Source organism: Macaca nemestrina, chromosome 9 (genome assembly GCF_043159975.1).
Source record: "Macaca nemestrina isolate mMacNem1 chromosome 9, mMacNem.hap1, whole genome shotgun sequence".
Classification (NCBI taxonomy): Eukaryota; Metazoa; Chordata; class Mammalia; order Primates; family Cercopithecidae; genus Macaca; species Macaca nemestrina.
The window spans coordinates 56,887,709-56,905,683 of NC_092133.1; the positions used below are offsets into that span (position 1 = coordinate 56,887,709).

Consider the following 17,975-nt stretch of genomic DNA (forward strand, 5'->3'; position numbering starts at 1 on the left):
GAAAAACATAACTATACACTCCTAACCCTAAGTATTAGAAGTGAAAGTAATGGAATCTCGAGGTAAACCCAATATCACTTTTTTGATGAGCTATTTTGAGGATAATAATTTTGAACTGTGCCAATGCTCGGAGAAAAAATTTAAAAGAAGAACGGAGCGAACAGTAGTTTCCTGCTCCGCTGACTAGAAACAGTAGGACGACGCTCTCCCGGCTGGAGGAGAGCGCTTGCGCTCGCACTCAGTTGGCGCCCGCCCTCCTGCTTTTTCTCTAGCCGCCCTTTCCTCTTTCTTTCGCGCTCTAGACACCCGGGAAGGCCAGCCTAGCGTAGCTGGGCTCTGATTGGCTGCTTTGAAAGTCTACGTTCTACCCGATTGGTGGATCCGGGGTCCTTTAGCGCGGTGAGTTTGAAACTGCTCGCACTTGGCTTCAAAGCTGGCTCTTGGAAGTTGAGCGGAGAGTTACGCGGTTGTGGTAGCTGCCGCTGCGGCCGCCGCGGGATAATAAGCCGGGTACAGTGGCTGGGGTCAGGGTCGTGTCTAGCGGATGGCCCGGGGACCTCGAAGGGCGAGTATTGAGGAACGGGGTCCTCTAAGAAGGCCGGACTGGAGAGCAGGGACCTGCGCGGAGCCAGGCTGGGCCTCGGGGTGGGGTGGGCAGGGCCTTTGCCTGGGCCTGGGCGTGTGAACCACACTGCGCCGGCTTTAGAGGGAGGCTATGGGAGCCCAGCCTGGCGGGGTTAGGCGGCGTGGGGGTGGGGGTGGGGGTTCGGGGCTGCAGTCGTGAGTTCAGGTCGGCTGTTTAGGAACTGCCTTAGGAGGCTTTCGGGTCTTGATTGAAGCAAAATCCGCTCCCCCACACTGAGCGCCAGCGGAGTGGCAGGCTCCTTCCTGGGCCCGGCCCCTGAGCGCCCTCCCATCCCGCCTCGGAGGTGGGAAAGCGGGACCGCACCTGGGCCAGGTACAGGCGCAGATTCCTAAAGCGAGGCTGCCCTGAGAAACCGATCCCGGAACTCGTGGGCCTTCTGGGGCTTGCTCTGCCCACGGCCCCGGCCCACCTGGAGCTGTTAAGAACACTCAGCCCAGGCACTTAACACTCATGAGCAGTGTAGTGCAGTTTTTTTCATTTAAAAAGATATATCTCTGCTTCTTTCTGGATTGATTTTTTTCTTTGAAGATGAATGTGGGAAATAGAACTTAAAGGTCTGTTCAGAGCGGGCTTTATAAATGATCTTATCATCAGTGATGGGTGTTAGAAAAATCTAGGTAATTATGCCTGGAGTTCTGAAGTTTCATTGACAAACTTCAGAGGAAGTCTTGAACTTCTGGTTGTTTTTTGTTTTTTTTTTAAGCCCATTCATTGTGATTCAGGTATACAGTTTTTCTGCTTAGTCCTTGACATTGTGTAGGCTATAATTAGAATTTTATCTGTGGAATTGCACTTTTCATTCTTTTGTTTTAGGGTGCTTAAGTGATATTTCCGACTCTTGGAAAAAGTACCTTGAAAGTCTTGAGCATGTTTGTGACCTCTGCAAGCAGAGGAAAAAAAGATTAAAATTGTCACGTGGGCAACTGGAAACACTTAAAATGTTTTTGCCGCTTTAAACAAAATTTTCCTAATGAACAATCTGAACACATTTTAGTTCTCCCCTTATAACTATAAAAAATAGTGTTTTGAATAAAATTAGAAATATCATAAAGCGGTATAAATTTGTTGAAATATTTGGGTATAACTTTGGCACACTCAGATACTAGTGTCACAACAAGGGAACATAATTCTGGTTTTTCTTTGGAAAGAATAGACAAGTTGATATCTGAATTTGAGGGTTATTTTGATTGGAAGAAGCTAAATAAATACTACACTAGTATAGAATATACACGTTTCCAATGTCTCAGGAGTCCAGAAGGATGGAAAGTTATTGTAGGAGTCCTTACCCTTGTAAATATTGTTTGAATGTAGTTAATATTTATGGAATACTTATGTACTGCAGTAGGCACAGTGGAAAATGCTTTACATATAGTGTAATGCTTAAAACTACTCAAGTTAGTGGCATGTAATTAAGTCAGTTTTTCCTTCATTTTAGGATCTGCCATACCCATTGACTAACTATGGAAGATTATACCAAAATAGAGAAAATTGGAGAAGGTGAGTGGTTTTAGTAATATAAATTTTTGGGGATGATTTAACAATGCTACAACTTCTGTAATATGAACACATGTAAATATTTATTAAAATTCAACCATTAAGATGTCTTGTAGTACCAGTGTGCATTAATATATGTTCTTTACTTAATAAACGCAAATTTGTTCACATTTCAAGAGAATTGAAATTACTGAATCCCTAATGACCCATCCCTTCACCCCCATAGTCTTACAGTCTTCTGATACTAAAGAAGTATCAGAAATACTTGTATTTTGAAGACACTATTGATGACTTGCACATGTGTTGAGGGGCAGAGGTTAGGGATGCAGAATTATGCTAATTTCATAATCTATTTTTAGTCTCTTTCAATTATTTTTAGGATGATAAATATTTTTATCCAGCCTTTATAGACTGGTTACAATAATTGACTTAATCTAATTTAAATAAAATTTCTATTTAGTTACCGTAAGAAAAAAATGACCTGTCATATGTACATGTTTAAGCTATTCTAAAACTATAACTTACGTATATAATCATTCCCTTTCTGTGGTACTTGAAGGAATGATCAGATCTATATATGGCACAAATGAGGGGTATATCCCTTCGCCTGTTCCTTGACTCCAACAGAACATTCTCAATTCTCCAGGTACAAAATAATTTGCTAGTAGAATCCAGTTTATATCGGTTCTGCCAGAAGGAAATTCACAACTATATTTTTAATGTGATCAAAGACCTCACTTGACAAGAAATAGTAAAAAAACAAGGGGGGAATACTGGAGGGAATTTAGTGAAATAGGAATGACAAGTTAGTGTGGTGTTCGATTGGAGGGGTGTGTGTGTGTATTTATTTTTATTTTTAAACAAATTAAATACCTCATACCCATTCTACTAAACACATTTTGCTGCTGAATTAAAAATAATGTGATTAGTATGTCTAATGCTTTGTAGTATGTTTCTTAAATTCCCAGGGAATTTGTGTTGATTTCAGTTTGGCATAAAAAGAGACCTTCTTAAAGTATAAATATATTTTTCTTTAAGATGATAGAACTCCAAACCTATAGGAAACTACAGATTTGACTTCTGAGAAAAGTACTTTAATTGCTACCATAAATAAGAGCAGTTAAGAATGTAATTTTAAATGTAATCCATTACATGTATTAAGTCATATGACTCCCATTCTTTATTTCTATAAGTGTGACAGTGGTAAACCCTCTAACTTTTCTGGATCTCGGTTTCTGCCTCTGCAAATGGTGATAATTGGACTTAACACGAAAGATACGATTCAATTGAACAATATTATGGAAAGCATTTGTTTGAGTGCTTTAACTCAGAAAACCTTCAAATGTTTATCATTTGAACATTGTGTTATTACTATGAACACTGTCTCCAAAACTGTCTCTTTACCAGCCTCATCTAATGCCACTCAACTCTAATTCGGATTTCTTTGATGTCCTCAAATGTATCCTGTGATTTGGCCTATGAGTTTTGGCAATGGCTGTTCTTTCTACCTGGAGGCCAGTCTCTACTGGCTTCATTTTTTATCTCCTCCTCTAGTCCAAGAGCATTTTGTAGTTCCCTTTGCATCATGCTTAATGGCCATTTTAATTATTATACCATAGTATCCTTGAGGGCTGGGGTTTTTGTCTTGTTCACAACTGTTTGCCCACTGCCTGTCAGTAGTGCCCAACCCACAGGAGATAGCCAAATAGATAATAATAACATCTGTGTTCCTTGTTTGTTCTTCTGAACACTGTTTCTTTTTCTGGCTTGTATTGTTGTTTCTACTCCAAGCCTGATTGTTTTGGATTATGTGCTGGATGTTGTTTTGGAAAAAGGAACTTGTGAAAATAAATGGAGGCCTAAATGATCCACACAGAATTTTCTTTTGGTTCTGCTAGGTATCTGGTTAAAGTCTAGAATTAAAATACTACTTTAAAAGTTATATTTTTTCCCCTCAACTTTTCATTTTGAACATTTCCAAATCTATATTGAAAGGTTTATGCAATGAACTTGTAATAGTTTTACCAAGGTGTTGGTGTTTTGTCATATTTACTTTATTATCTGTGTGTATGTTAGCATTGTTTATTTTTTATTTTTTTCATTGACACATTTTAATTGTACGTATTCATGGGGTATGTTTTGGTGATTTGATACATGTATGTGTTGTATGATCAAATCATACAGAGTAATTAGCATATCCATCACCTCATGCATTTGTCATTTCTTTGTGGTGAGAACATTCAATTGTTTTGCGTTTTAATCCATTTCAAGTAAGTTGTAGAAATGTTCTACCCCTAAATCTGCATGTATATTCTGAATATCCACCCAAGGTCATGCCTTTCATTTGGCAGTTAATGCCTCTTTAATTCTGATTTAGAAGAGTCTGCCTTTTCTCTCACTTGACAGTGAGTCTTGACAACCTAATTCATTTCTTAAATATATCCAGACTTTACTATTTTAAATGTTACAAAAATTGTTCTCTGGTTTCTTCTGAATTACAGAAATCTGAGTGTTGTCATACTAATCTTTGAACTCCTTCCTGTCTTAAGAAAATGTCTTTTTGGATCGTAGAGTAGCTGTATCCATGATGGTGGAACCTTACCTGGCATTTAGTGGGCATTTGATAAATACTTGCTTAATGAAGGTTTTCTGCTTAAGGGCCTCCATAACTTGATCATATCCTACATATTTTTCTTTTGTTTCTTTTTGTTTCCTGGGATAAATCTTCCATTCGATTTACAGTGATCTTCTAGGCTTACCTGTGTTATGATTTTTGTCTCCTTAGTTATTTATATTTAGTTAAATACCCTAGAGTATTTCTGTCTTTAGAATTCCAAGTTCATTTTGGAGCATATACCATGTATTTCAAAAACAATTTTGGATGATTAACCAATAGAATAGTTCTGCTTTGTTTAACCCCTCTTCCAGTAGTTCAGTGAGAAGTGATATTATCTCTAAAATGCAACACATTGAGTGTTGGCCCCTGGTTAATTGTTAATTCTGAAAGCTATTTAGGGTTAGGTGATATTGTACACTTGAGGGAGAAGAAAGGATGCTAGAAAAAAAATTAGTTCTGAACTTAACATTAACTGCTTATGTTACTACATTATGCAAGTGACTGATTTTCCTGAGATCACTTTAACAGTATGCCAGATGATTGTGCTACTGGTTTACCTACTTTTTGTGTTTAATGAGAGCTTAATTTACATCCCCCCAAAAATGTAGATTTTAAGTTTATGAAGGTTATCTACTTTTAAGGATGACTGTGAGGATTAAATATAGTCAATTCTCCTTTAACATAGAGTAATTTTGGTTATCAAAAAGTTATACATTAATCCACAATTTAATCAGAATAGTATAAAATGGCTTTTATGTCAGTTTATAGTTTTAAAATGACACCAGTATTTAAGAAAACATAGACTTTTGTATAGAGGTTCTGTCAAAAAAATTAAGCTTAAGTAACATCAATTTGCTACTGCTCAAACTGTTTAATATTCTAACTAAGCAGTTGGTAATTTGTTGGTTTGTTAGCCTTTTTTGCAATATTGCTACCTTCAGAGAAACTCATAAAAGCTATAGAAGAGGCTTTTTTTTTCCTAGAACAGTGCACTCTAAACACTTTTGAAGTTAAAACAATGCCGTGGAAAGCAAGCTATTCAACAAAATTTTGTGTGTACTTAAAGGATTCAGGACCTCCCTAAACTCCAACTCAAGTTTAAAAAGACTTACCTAGGGAATTCAGCGTTGCCAGATATATGATGCATTTTAGCTAGTCTTCTCCCTTATTGCCATTTCATTCCCTGTATCCATCTCCTCCCTCCCTGCTATTCCTTATGATTAATACTGTTGCTCACTACCTGAAGCCCAGATATCGAAATCAGTATTTTTATCAACTTGCAAATGGGTGTGAGGCTTTCCTAATATGTAGTACATACTATGTGCTTTATTAGGTTTAATAAACATCTGGTCTTTTTTCTCCATTCTTTTGAGAATGAGGACTGTTGACTGTATTTTGAGATACAGATAAAAGTGTTTTGAAAAGCATAAAGCACTCTACAGTATTTTCTGGAAGTAGCATAATGACTCTTATCAGTAATATTTCTGGAGCCCAAATTTTTACACTATATTTTATGCCTGCTTTATTGCTGGGTAGGATATTGGCAGAAGGTTAATTTTAATTTGCAAATGATCTATTTTGTTCTGTAAAATATGCTGGAACATTAATGGTGATTTAGATGTATAGAAAACTTGTGATGACTACATGAATTTTATTTTTAAGCCATACAGATTGTAGTTACTCTCAATTTCTTTTTGGAAGCAATAAGGGTATGAGTAAGATACTTCCCATATGGCCACACCAGACATTTCTATCATGTGACCCTTATGAGATTCAATAATCTTAAAATCTTTCAGTTTGACTAGGTATGGTGGCTCACGCCTGTAATCTCAGCACTTTGGGATGGCGAGGCAAGTAGATTGCTTGAGCTCACGAGTTCCAGAGCAGCCTGGGAAACATGGTGAAACCCCATCTCCATCAAAAAGACAAAAATTAGCCGGATGTGGTGGCGCGTGCCTGTAGTCCCAGCTACTTGGGAGGCTTGGTGGGAGGATCCCTTGAACCCAGGAGGTGGAGGTTGTAGTGAGCTTTGATTGCCCCACTGCACTCCAACCTGGACAAGAGAACAAGACCCTGCCATAAGGAAGAAAAAAAAAAAAAAACTCTTTTAGTTTGTGAGTGTGTCACACAGCATATTATTTACTTTGTTTCAGGTACCTATGGAGTTGTGTATAAGGGTAGACACAAAACTACAGGTCAAGTGGTAGCCATGAAAAAAATCAGACTAGAAAGTGAAGAGGAAGGGGTTCCTAGTACTGCAATTCGGGAAATTTCTCTATTAAAAGAACTTCGTCATCCAAATATAGTCAGGTATGGTATAATATCTGAATGTAAGCCGTTTTCTGCATGCTATTTCAAATATAAATTTCAACTTGGAAATCTTTACATTTGCTTAATTTCTTGGTCTAGCCTTACCGAGTGGACTAGAACCCTATTTTTGTTAGTTGAGAATGCTGCACATATGTAAAAGAGAACAGGCTGTTAAAGCAAGAACAGAGTTAGAGGAGATTGGTGATGTAGATTAATATTTGGGGCTGGAAAAGCAAGGTAAATTGGCCATGGGAGTAAAGCCCTTTTCATAGAGCTTTGTCAACTCTCTCCTACTTGAGGAGCTCTAGTTCCTGAAGATCCTTTAGTCAGAGTCTTAAGAAAGGTAGCTAGGTCAAATGAAAAAGATTTTTTTCCTTAATATATTTGCATTGGGTGTTTTTGGAGAGCTGTCTTCCTAACAGTCCAAGTTAAAATCTAATTCTATTTGTCTGGGGCTAGAGATTAGAAGTAGCTTTTAAGGTCAGATACCACTTTAAAATTTATTTTTATAATTCACTTCGATGAAAAACTAAGCTCTCAGCAATTAGTAGCCAACCTAGATAATGTTCTTTTGGAATACAGGCTCCTTATAAACAAGCACCTCCTGTACTAGGCCTAATTTTAAATAGTTGCACTGAGATTCCTTTCTTAAATTTGAGTTTTGAGTCTCAGCCATTAGGGAAGTTACTACATCTTCCCCAGTTTTTATTATAGCAACTGAAATTATGGAAGGAGTTTTATTTTGTGAAACAGGTCAAAAATGTTTGCTGGATTCTTCTTTCATATATATCTATTTTTTTCCAGTCTTCAGGATGTGCTTATGCAGGATTCCAGGTTATATCTCATCTTTGAGTTTCTTTCCATGGATCTGAAGAAATACTTGGATTCTATCCCTCCTGGTCAGTACATGGATTCTTCACTTGTTAAGGTAAAAGCTTATCTAATTTTATTGATATTTATGCACTGTGGATATAAAGCGACTATATACAGAAGTCCCTGGGTTTTGTGGGAATATGCTTGGAAAAAGTGTTACAAAATAGAATAAGAAAAAGTATTTCATTTTTCTCCCTCATGGTTATACAGGTTAGAGTTACCCATGTTATTACCAGATACTGTTTCTAGTAAGTAAAAAGTAGTGCCTGAAATAACATAGAACTGATAAGTATTGTTGGAAACTAGGGTAGTCTGGTCTTTCTTTGGCTGTGAGATATATGTAAAACAAAGTAATGAAAGCCTAGGGCAGAGTAGTGGTTGTAGGTGTTTTATTCCAGTTTTGAATATGTTTTGCTCAATTTATTGTAGACATTTATTATATTTCAGTTAAATTATAAAATTGTACAGTTTTAAGTACTAAAGTATATAAAAGTATCTTATTCTTACACCAGTTCTACCAAACCACTCTGCAGAGGTAGTGCTGTCGTTAGTTTTATTGATAATCTTATACTTGTATGTTCACTTTGTATGTATATAAAGACTTTTTTACACAAAATGGACTTATTTGCATATGTATAAGTATACATATTTTCCCCTTTTTGTGTAAAACATTATGAAGACATGTAGATCTACCTATGTCTAGTTACATTTTTGATATAATTATTTAAACCACTTCCATATTGATGAACATTTAAATTATTTTCCAACTTGGTTATTGTTGCTCTTATTAACAGTACTGCACTGAATGTCCTTATAGATATTTATCTTTGTATGCAACTTTATAGGATAAATTTTTAAAGTGGGAATGATGGATTGAAGATGTTTATTTACATTTTGATAGATACTGCCGGTTGCCCTCTAAAAAACTTGTAGCAATTTACTCTTAAGTATTCATGGTGTGTAACACTTATTGTTTTAGTACATCATTACCAAAACTTGGTTTTATCAATCTTTTAACTATGTGAAAAAGGCATATTAAGATTGTTTTAATTTTATATTTCATGACAATTTAACACTTCATATTTAGCTATTATAAACTGCCTATTCCTATTCTCTACTATATTTTCATTAGGATACTGTCTTTAACAATCTTGCATGACTTTTGGACTTTCTGCTTTTATGTCTTGCTTTTAAGTCTTCCTCACTCAAAGATCGAATGTATTAGAATAATACATGTCAGTATTTTTCTGGTAGTTTTAGTAAGTCCTGTCTTCTACACACACTTTTTTTGTCTTAAATTCTGTATGGGTCAAGATTTATTTTGACTTAAAAACTGGGATACAGATTCGGCTTTATGTTTTTCCAAATGACTAGCCAGTTGTTCTAACTGGTTTTATGTACAGGCAACAATGGTTTTACTTACAATTTTTCAATTTTACAATGGAGCAGAAATGATGCACATTCACTAGAAACCATACTTCATTTACCCATACAACCATTCTGTTTTTTCACTTTCAGTACAGTATTCAATAAATAACGAGGTATTCAACACTTCCAACTATATGCTAATGTAAGTGTTTCGAGCACATTTAAGGTGGGCTATGCTTAGCTATGTTTGGTAGGTTAGGTGTATTCAATGCATTTCGACAAGGTCTTTTCAACTTAGAATAAGTTTATCCAGATGGAGCATCCGTTTTGTTTTGTTTTTGAACGCCACTTGTCCCTCTAAGATGGAGCATCTGTATTATTTCCCAATTTCAAACTGTAAGTCATTTTTCTGTGTACTTTGTTCTTGTAGTATTCATGTTACTTCAAATGTCAATGACATTGTCTTTGGCAACAAAGTCTTGTAAAGCACTTTTCTCTGAACTAAGCAGCATTTTATGATAATTTTATCTATTTCAATATATAATCATAATATCTTTGCCATCACTTTTAGAATCTAATTTTTTCAAAAAGGAAATGAATATGTAAAAATGAAAGATAGAAAAGGCCAACTGTATTGAAGATAGAAAATAGAGTTGGTAGAGGTACATGGAAGAAAATTCAAGAGGCTTCTATGTAGAAAACCAACTTGTAATTTAAGGATGGGGACCAAAAATGTTTAAAGACTAAGTGCATTGACATGATTATAGATATGTCTATAAGGTGAAGATCATTTTCTTAGGTATACAAATGTGATGTTGTATGTAAACGGCTTCCCACCCACAAATGCTTATTAGCCTAAAATGGCCTGAAAGCTCCAGTAATTAAATTATTTCTCTGGAACCTATTTTTTGGTCTTTGAAACAGATTATTTAGAAAATCATGTACTTTGCTTAAGTTTCTAACTTTTTTTGCTTTTTCCAGAGTTATTTATACCAAATCCTACAGGGGATTGTGTTTTGTCACTCTAGAAGAGTTCTTCACAGAGACTTAAAACCTCAAAATCTCTTGATTGATGACAAAGGAACAATTAAACTGGCTGATTTTGGCCTTGCCAGAGCTTTCGGAATACCTATTAGAGTTTATACACATGAGGTAAGTGGAATAGTGGTTTTTGATGGCTTTTGGATGTGTGTGATTGCTAGATTATTTTCTGTATTTGTGAAGTCAAGAAATAATAAAAGATATCTACTCAGTGCCAGTATCAATTTATTGCCTCTCAGCTCCAAATTCATTGATGCTATGTGAAAATGTAACTGAAGCCTTTAAGTATTTTTTCTTTGCCAGCTGCTATGTTAAGGTAGAGGGTACTAGAGAGACACAGCAGGAGGAAAGGATTTTCCTATCTACAGTTTTTACGTTCTCATTATTTTTTACTTTATTTACATTATTCCCATCCTTTGTTGTACTTTAATTCTTTATATTAAACTCTCCCTATGCAAGTCACCACCTCGGTTTCTGTCTCCTGACCGAACCCTTCCTGAGTATAGTCAGATTGATTCAAAGACAGGTTTTGTTCCTTAAGGTATATTATTTCTGATACATTTAGGAATTAATTTGTTTAATCTGTGTTATATTGCTGACTTGGCATTTAGTGTTTCTGAAGGAAAGGGAACATTTTATAGTAAAGGATTACTGAAAAGCTTTCTTCTGTGGAGTTGTCTACCCTTGACCCAAAGACTGCCTCCAGATCAAAACTAATAACAGTGCTCATCTGATTAGTTGTCTTGGCTTGTTGTTAGCTCTTTTTATCTTTTTTTTTTTTGAGACGGAGTCTGGCTCTGTTTCCCGGGGTGGAGTGTGTGGCGCTATCTCTGCTCCCTGCAAGCTCCGCCTCCCGAGTTCATGCCATTCTCCTGCCTCAGCCTCCTGAGTAGCTGGGACTACAGGCGCCCGCCACCAAGCCTGACTAATTTGCTAATTTTTTGTACTTTTTTTTTTTAGTAGAGATGGGGTTTCACCGTGTTAACCAGGATGATCTTTATCTCCTGACCTCGTGATTCGCTCGCCTCGGCCTCCCAAAGTGCTGGGATTACAAGCATGAGCCACCGCACCCCGCCCTTTTTATCATTTTCTTACATGGCTATATAAATAAGATTATTTTGTTTTCTTTGTCTTAAACAAATGATATTGATCTCATTAGCTTTGTTCTAAGAGGCAATATTTTTACCATATGATAAATATACTAAAATGGTTGGTTAGTTGTGTATCACTAATAAGCTCTTATTTGACTTATTCATGTTTTTTAAATAATGTAAAAATCGTTTTTTATGGACACATTATACATATTTATGGGGTACAGTGTGGTATTTGGATACATGTATGCAATGTGTGTTAATTAAATTGGGGTAGTTAGCATATCCATTGCCCCAAGCATTTATTATTTCTTTTTGTTGGGAACATTCAAAATTCTTTGTTCTGGCTATTTGAAAATTTACAGTAAATTATTGGTAACCCAGTCAGCTTACAGTGCTACAGAACACTAGAGCATATTTTTCTTTTTGAGCTGTAATTGTATCCATAAACCAACTTACCTCTATTTTCCTCTTCTAAGCCCTGAATAACCACTATTCTACTCTATGGCCATTAGATCAACTTTTTATGTTTTCATGTATGAGTGAACACATGTAGTATTTATCCTTCTGTGCCTGGCTTATTTCACAGCTCATCCTTGTTGCCTTAAATGACAGGATTTCATTCTTTTATTGTGGCTGAGTAGTAGTCTAGTATTCCATTGTGTGCACCCTCACATGTATGTGTGTGTACACTACATTTTCTGTGTGTGTGTGAGTGTGTGTATACACCACATTTTCTTTATCTGTTGATGGAAACATAGGTTGATTCCGTATCTTGGCTATTGTGAAGAGTGCTTCAATAAACATGGGAGTGCAGCTATCTCTTTGACATAATTGATTTTATTTATTTTGGACATACACCCCCAGCAGTGGGATTGCTAAATTATATGGTAGTTCTAGTTTGTAGTTTTTTGAGGATCCTCTGAACAGTTTTTCACAATGACTGTACTGATTTAAATTCCCACCAACAGTGCATAAAAGTTGCCCTTTCTCTGCATTCTTGTCAGCACTTTTTGTCTTTTGATGATAATTACTCTAACTGGGGTGTGATAGATCATTGTGGTTTTGATTTGCATTTCCCTGATGAATAGTGATGTTGAGCACTTTTTCATATACTTGCTGGTCATTTATATGTCTTTTGAGAAAGTTTTATTCAGATCATTTGACCATTTTTAAAATTGGATTCTTACTATTATTTTTTTATTCTGGATATTAATTCTTTGCTGGATGAGTGATTTGCAAATAATTTCTCCCATTCTGCAGATAGCTGCTTCATTCTGTTATTCTGTTATTTGTTTCTTTTGCTGTGCAGAAGCTTTTTAGTTCAATATAATCCCGTTTGTCTATTTGTTGTTGCAGAGACAGGGTGGAATGCCTATGCTGGAATGCAGTGGCGCAAACAGGGCTCACTGCAACCTCCACCTCCTGGGCTCCAGTGATCCTCCCTTGTCAGCCTCCTGAGTAACTGGGCCCATACACTAGGCGTGCAACACTATGCTAGGCTAATTTTTTAAATTTTTGTAGAGATGGGGCTGTCAGCATATTTCCCAGGCTGTTCTTGAACTCCTGGGTTCATGCAGTCCTCTCACTTTGGCCTCCCAAAGTGTTGAGATTATAGGCATGAGCTGCTGCACCTGGCCACCTCATTTGTCTAGTTTTGATATTGTTGCTTGAGCTTTTGAGGCCTTACCCATATGATTTTTGTCCAGGTCAATATCGATAACAGTGTTTGCCCTGTTTTCTTCTAGTAGTTTCATAGTTTAAGGTCTTTTTAAATCCATTTTGAGTTGATTTTTGTGTATGTTTAGTTATAGGGGTTTAGTTTCATTGTTCTGCATATGGATTATCCAGTTTTCCCAGCACAATTTATTGAAGAGATTGGCTTTTCCCTAGTGAATGTTCTTGTCATCTTTCTCAAAAATGAGTTGACTGTAAATACATGGATTTATTTCTGGATTCTCTATTTTGTTCTATTGGTCTATGCATCTTTTTTTATGCTATATCATGCTATTTTGGTTACTATAGCTTTGTAATACATTTTTGAAGTCAGGTGGTATGATGCCTTCAGCTTTGTTCTTTTTGCTCAAGATTAGTTTAGCTATTTTGGGTCTTTTTTTGGTTCTATATGAATTTTAGGATTTCTTTTTATTTTTGTGAAGAATGTCCTTGGTATTTTGATGGAGGTTGCACTGAATTTGTAGATTGTATTGGGTGGTAATATGGTCATTTTTATATTCTTGCAGTTCATGAACATGGGATGTCTTTTTTTTGTATCTTCCTAATTTTTTTCTTCAATGTTTTATAGTTTTTGGTGTAGAGATTATACATCTCCTTGGTTAAATTTATTCCTAGGTTTTTTTGCAGCTAGTATACATTAGATTGCTTTGTTGATTTATTTTTCAGCCAGTTTGTTATTGGTGTATAGAAACTTTTAATTTTTGTATGCTGATTTTGATTTTGTATACTGCAACTTTGTTAATCAGTTCTAAGAGTTTTTGGTGGACTCTCTTCAGTTTTTCTGTGTATCATCTCTGCACACAGGGACAATTTGACTTCTTCCTTTGCAATTTGGATGCCCTTTATTTCTTTCTCATGTTTCTTATTCATGTTATAATGGTACTGTTATGTACCATCTTAGCAAGTGAAAAGTACCTGCACTTTGTTCAGTATCACCCCAAATCTATTATCAGTGGGTTTGGTTTTTCAGTGAGGGGGAAGGTAAGGCTGTATAACTGTCTTGATCTTTAGTGATTTGAAAAGCAAAAAAAAAGATTTATTATGCTTTTATCTGTTTTGTCTTCTAATGAATAAAACTTAGAAATGAAATATTTATCTTCAATTTTGTGTACCTTTAATTGACTTAAACAATATTATTGGTGGCAGTCATACAGCCTTTAAAGGACAGTCCTAATGAAAATATAGATGTTCAAGTTTAGTTAATTTTATGCACCACATTTATTCATTGTAAAAATTTGTTTTCTAATAGGTAGTAACACTCTGGTACAGATCTCCAGAAGTATTGCTGGGGTCAGCTCGTTACTCAACTCCAGTTGACATTTGGAGTATAGGCACCATATTTGCTGAACTAGCAACTAAAAAACCACTTTTCCATGGGGATTCAGAAATTGATCAACTCTTCAGGATTTTCAGGTAGCTATTAAAAACTGAGATAATAAAGGTAACATATGTAACAATGAGATTACATTTATGCTTTAACTAAGAAATTTTTGTTTTCCTGTTTTTTAGAGCTTTGGGCACTCCCAATAATGAAGTGTGGCCAGAAGTGGAATCTTTACAGGACTATAAGAATACATTTCCCAAATGGAAACCAGGAAGCCTAGCATCCCACGTCAAAAACTTGGATGAAAATGGCTTGGATTTGCTCTCGGTAAGGAGTGCCCTTTATACTGAATTCCAAATTATTGGTGATTCAGAATATATTCAGTTCTTTCTTTTACCTAGAAAATAGGAAGAATGCTCACATTTTTTAGCTAGGTGTCTGTTATATACATTGTATTATGCTAGCTTCATTTTAGATATCAAGAGGCACTAGTGGCTTTGAGAGGAAGATTTAGCATTAGTTTTTGTTTTTTATCTGACAAGTAGCTGTGGACATTTTGAGGGAGAGACCAGGATTAATACACTTTTTTTTTTCAAGTTGCTGAATTGTAGTGGCTCTCTTTTCTAGCATTTTTGTCATTACTAAGCCCTCTTAGTTTATGCTAGATGTAAGCGTTTTTCTTATTGGTTGATATTTTAAATTATTAAAGCCATCTTCAGAATAAGCTTTATTCGTACTTTGTACCTAGCTTCTCCATCAGAAGGATCTATTGCTATACCATTGTATATGTTTTCTCATTGGTCTTTGGGTTACTTTCAGAGTGTGAAAACTCCTTATGCCACAAAATTAAGCTTAGATTTCCCTCAGATCAAATACAATAAATCAGATTCCTTAGTCTAGCCACAATTGACATACCTTGGAGTGGATAAATCTTTGTTGCTGGCATTGTTCTGTGCATCATAGCTTGTTTAGTGGCATGGCATCACTGTCTTCGACTCTCTAGATGCCAGTAGTATACTCTTCACAGTTAGGACAACCAAAAGTGTCTCCAGATATTGCCAAATGTCTCCTGATGGGCAAAGTCTATCCTAGTTGAGAACCATTATTGTAAATTAAACTTGGTTTCAAATTTGAACTTTATTCCTTAGCTCTGTGAACTTGGGCAAGTTACTTCCCTTTGAGCCTCAATGTCCTCATTTGTAAAATGGCACTAATACCTACTTTTAGCTGTGGGAATTGAGTACCATGATTTATCCAAAGCAGTTTGTATGGTGCTGGTTACATGAGAGTTCAGATGGTAACTAGTTAGTAAAATCTCTAGTCTGCTTGTTGATTTTATTTTATTTTTTTAAGATTAGTGTTTCTTAAAGATCAAATTTACAATCCTAAACTTTATTTAGCTTTTTCTGGTGCATAAACTAATTTATACTAAGTTGTCTGACTGTAATTCTTTTAGTGACTCAATTTTAGCTATTTTTATAACACATTGTGCTGTGAAGGGTTTTATTTGGAACTTGTTGGAAGCTACATCAGAAACTGCCATAGTTAATTGCCATTTAAAGAATGTTGTAAATAACTCAGGTGGCCATTTAATTCTCAACGTAAATATAATTAACTAGACATCTTTCCTATATTTATGTCTTAGTTTTAAAGCTATTTCTGAATGCTTGAGTCTTACCATAATTGATAACAAAAAGAGGTTATCGAGAGTATCTGTGATTTACGGAGTAGGTTATTCTAGACCTCAAGGGTGAAATGTAGGGGAGGAGACATTTGTATGTTAAACTAGTGGAAATGCTCATTTAATAGATATTCACTGAAAGTATTAGTTTTGGTTTATTGCTAGAAAAGTTGAGGTTTTATGGAGATTTTGTAAAAAATGATTTATTTCCTAAATAAATATCTCTTTTTCTTTTTTCTCCCAGAAAATGTTAATCTATGATCCAGCCAAACGAATTTCTGGCAAAATGGCACTGAATCATCCATATTTTAATGATGTGGACAATCAGATTAAGAAGATGTAGCTTTCTGACAAAAAGTTTCCACATGTTATAACAACAGATAGTTGTGTTTTTATTGTTAACTCTTGTCTATTTTTGTCTTATATATATTTCTTTGTTATCAAACTTAAGCTGTACTTCATCTTCTAATTTCAAAAGTATAACTTAAAAATGTAAATATTCTATATGAATTTAAATATAATTCTGTATATGTGTGTAGGTCTCACTGTAACAACTATTTGTTACTGTAATAAAACTATAATATTGATGTCAGGAATCGGGGAAAAATTTGAGTTGGCTTAAATCATCTCAGTCCTTATGGCAGTTTTTAGTTTCCTGTAGTTGGAACTACTAAAATTTAGGAAAGTGCTAAGTTCAAGTTTCATAATGCTTTGAAGTATTTTTATGCTCTGAATGTTTAAATGTTCTCATCAGTTTCTTGCCATGTTGTAACTATACAACCTGGCTAAAGATGAATATTTTTCTACTGGTATTTTAATTTTTGACCTAAATGTCTGAGCATTCGGAAGGAGAAAACTATACAGATTTGAGAAATGATGCTAAATTTATAGGGAGTTTTCAGTAAGTTAAAAAGCTAACATGAGAGCATGCCAAAATTTGCTAAGTCTTACAAAGATCAAGGGCTGTCCGCAACAGGGAAGAACAGTTTTGAAAATTTATGAACTATCCTATTTTTAGGTATGTTTTGAAAGCTTTTTGTCTAAGTGAATTCTTATGCCTTGGTCAGAGTAATAACTGAAGGAGTTGCTTATCTTGGCTTTCAAGTCGGAGTTTAAAACTACACATTTTGACATAGCGTTTATTAGTAGCCGTCTAAAAAGGCTCTAATGTATATTTAGCTAAAATTACTAGCTTTGGGAATTAAATTGTTTAACTAATAATGCTGCTCATTGTGATTCTTATGAGCAGCCTAATTTGAATTATTTGCTGCAATCAAGAGAAGTGTACAATAGTTTTATTACTTTTTTAGCGTACTTCTATCCTTTTTCCAACCGTATCTCCTCTATTTTTCCTCCTGGTTAACGGGCTAGAATGTGCATTCCTGGATTACTGATTTTTACACTCGACTGGATATGTAATGAGGGATCTATCTAATTCATCTTGTCTTGGAAATGTTGCACTCTAGAAGAAAGTGTGTGTCACGTTCTTCAGCAGCAGGACCTCTTATGATTGGTGGTTTGGTTGTCCTGTTCTGTAGTCTTTGGTGGAAGCCAGTTTGTTCTTAAGAGAATCTAGAGCCTATTAATGGAAGTCATTTAGGGTTATATTGTGGAGGGTTGTTTAGGATTGCATGGCAGGAATTGGGTAAATGAAAGGTAACACTAAAGACTGGAGATGGTATAATGGCGTATCTATAGGTCTGTGTTCCCTTGTCTATGAAGTGAGGCATTGAACTAGATCTGTTTTACAAATTGTGGCTTGCGACCCGTTAGTGATTTACAGCCAGCATTAA

General features: G+C 35.5%; 1 protein-coding gene across 3 annotated transcripts; it reads left to right on the forward strand.

Annotated features, from left to right (window-relative positions):
- The first annotated feature begins 269 nt into the window (after positions 1 to 269).
- LOC105466181 (cyclin dependent kinase 1) lies at positions 270 to 17,403 on the forward strand. Of its 3 annotated transcripts, none has more exons than XM_011715177.3 (8): positions 270 to 399; positions 2,082 to 2,143; positions 6,911 to 7,067; positions 7,872 to 7,995; positions 10,290 to 10,460; positions 14,427 to 14,590; positions 14,687 to 14,828; positions 16,427 to 17,403. In XM_011715177.3, the coding sequence occupies exons 2-8, from the start codon at positions 2,107 to 2,109 to the stop codon at positions 16,523 to 16,525; spliced, it is 894 nt and encodes a 297-aa protein (XP_011713479.1). In that variant the 5' UTR covers positions 270 to 399; positions 2,082 to 2,106; the 3' UTR covers positions 16,526 to 17,403. The 3 variants fall into 3 exon arrangements, with proteins under 3 accessions (XP_011713479.1, XP_011713478.1, XP_011713480.1); XM_011715176.2 differs by having other exon boundaries at positions 394 to 510; XM_011715178.3 differs by lacking the exon at positions 270 to 399 and adding an exon at positions 406 to 565.
- Positions 17,404 to 17,975: the final 572 nt, after the last annotated feature.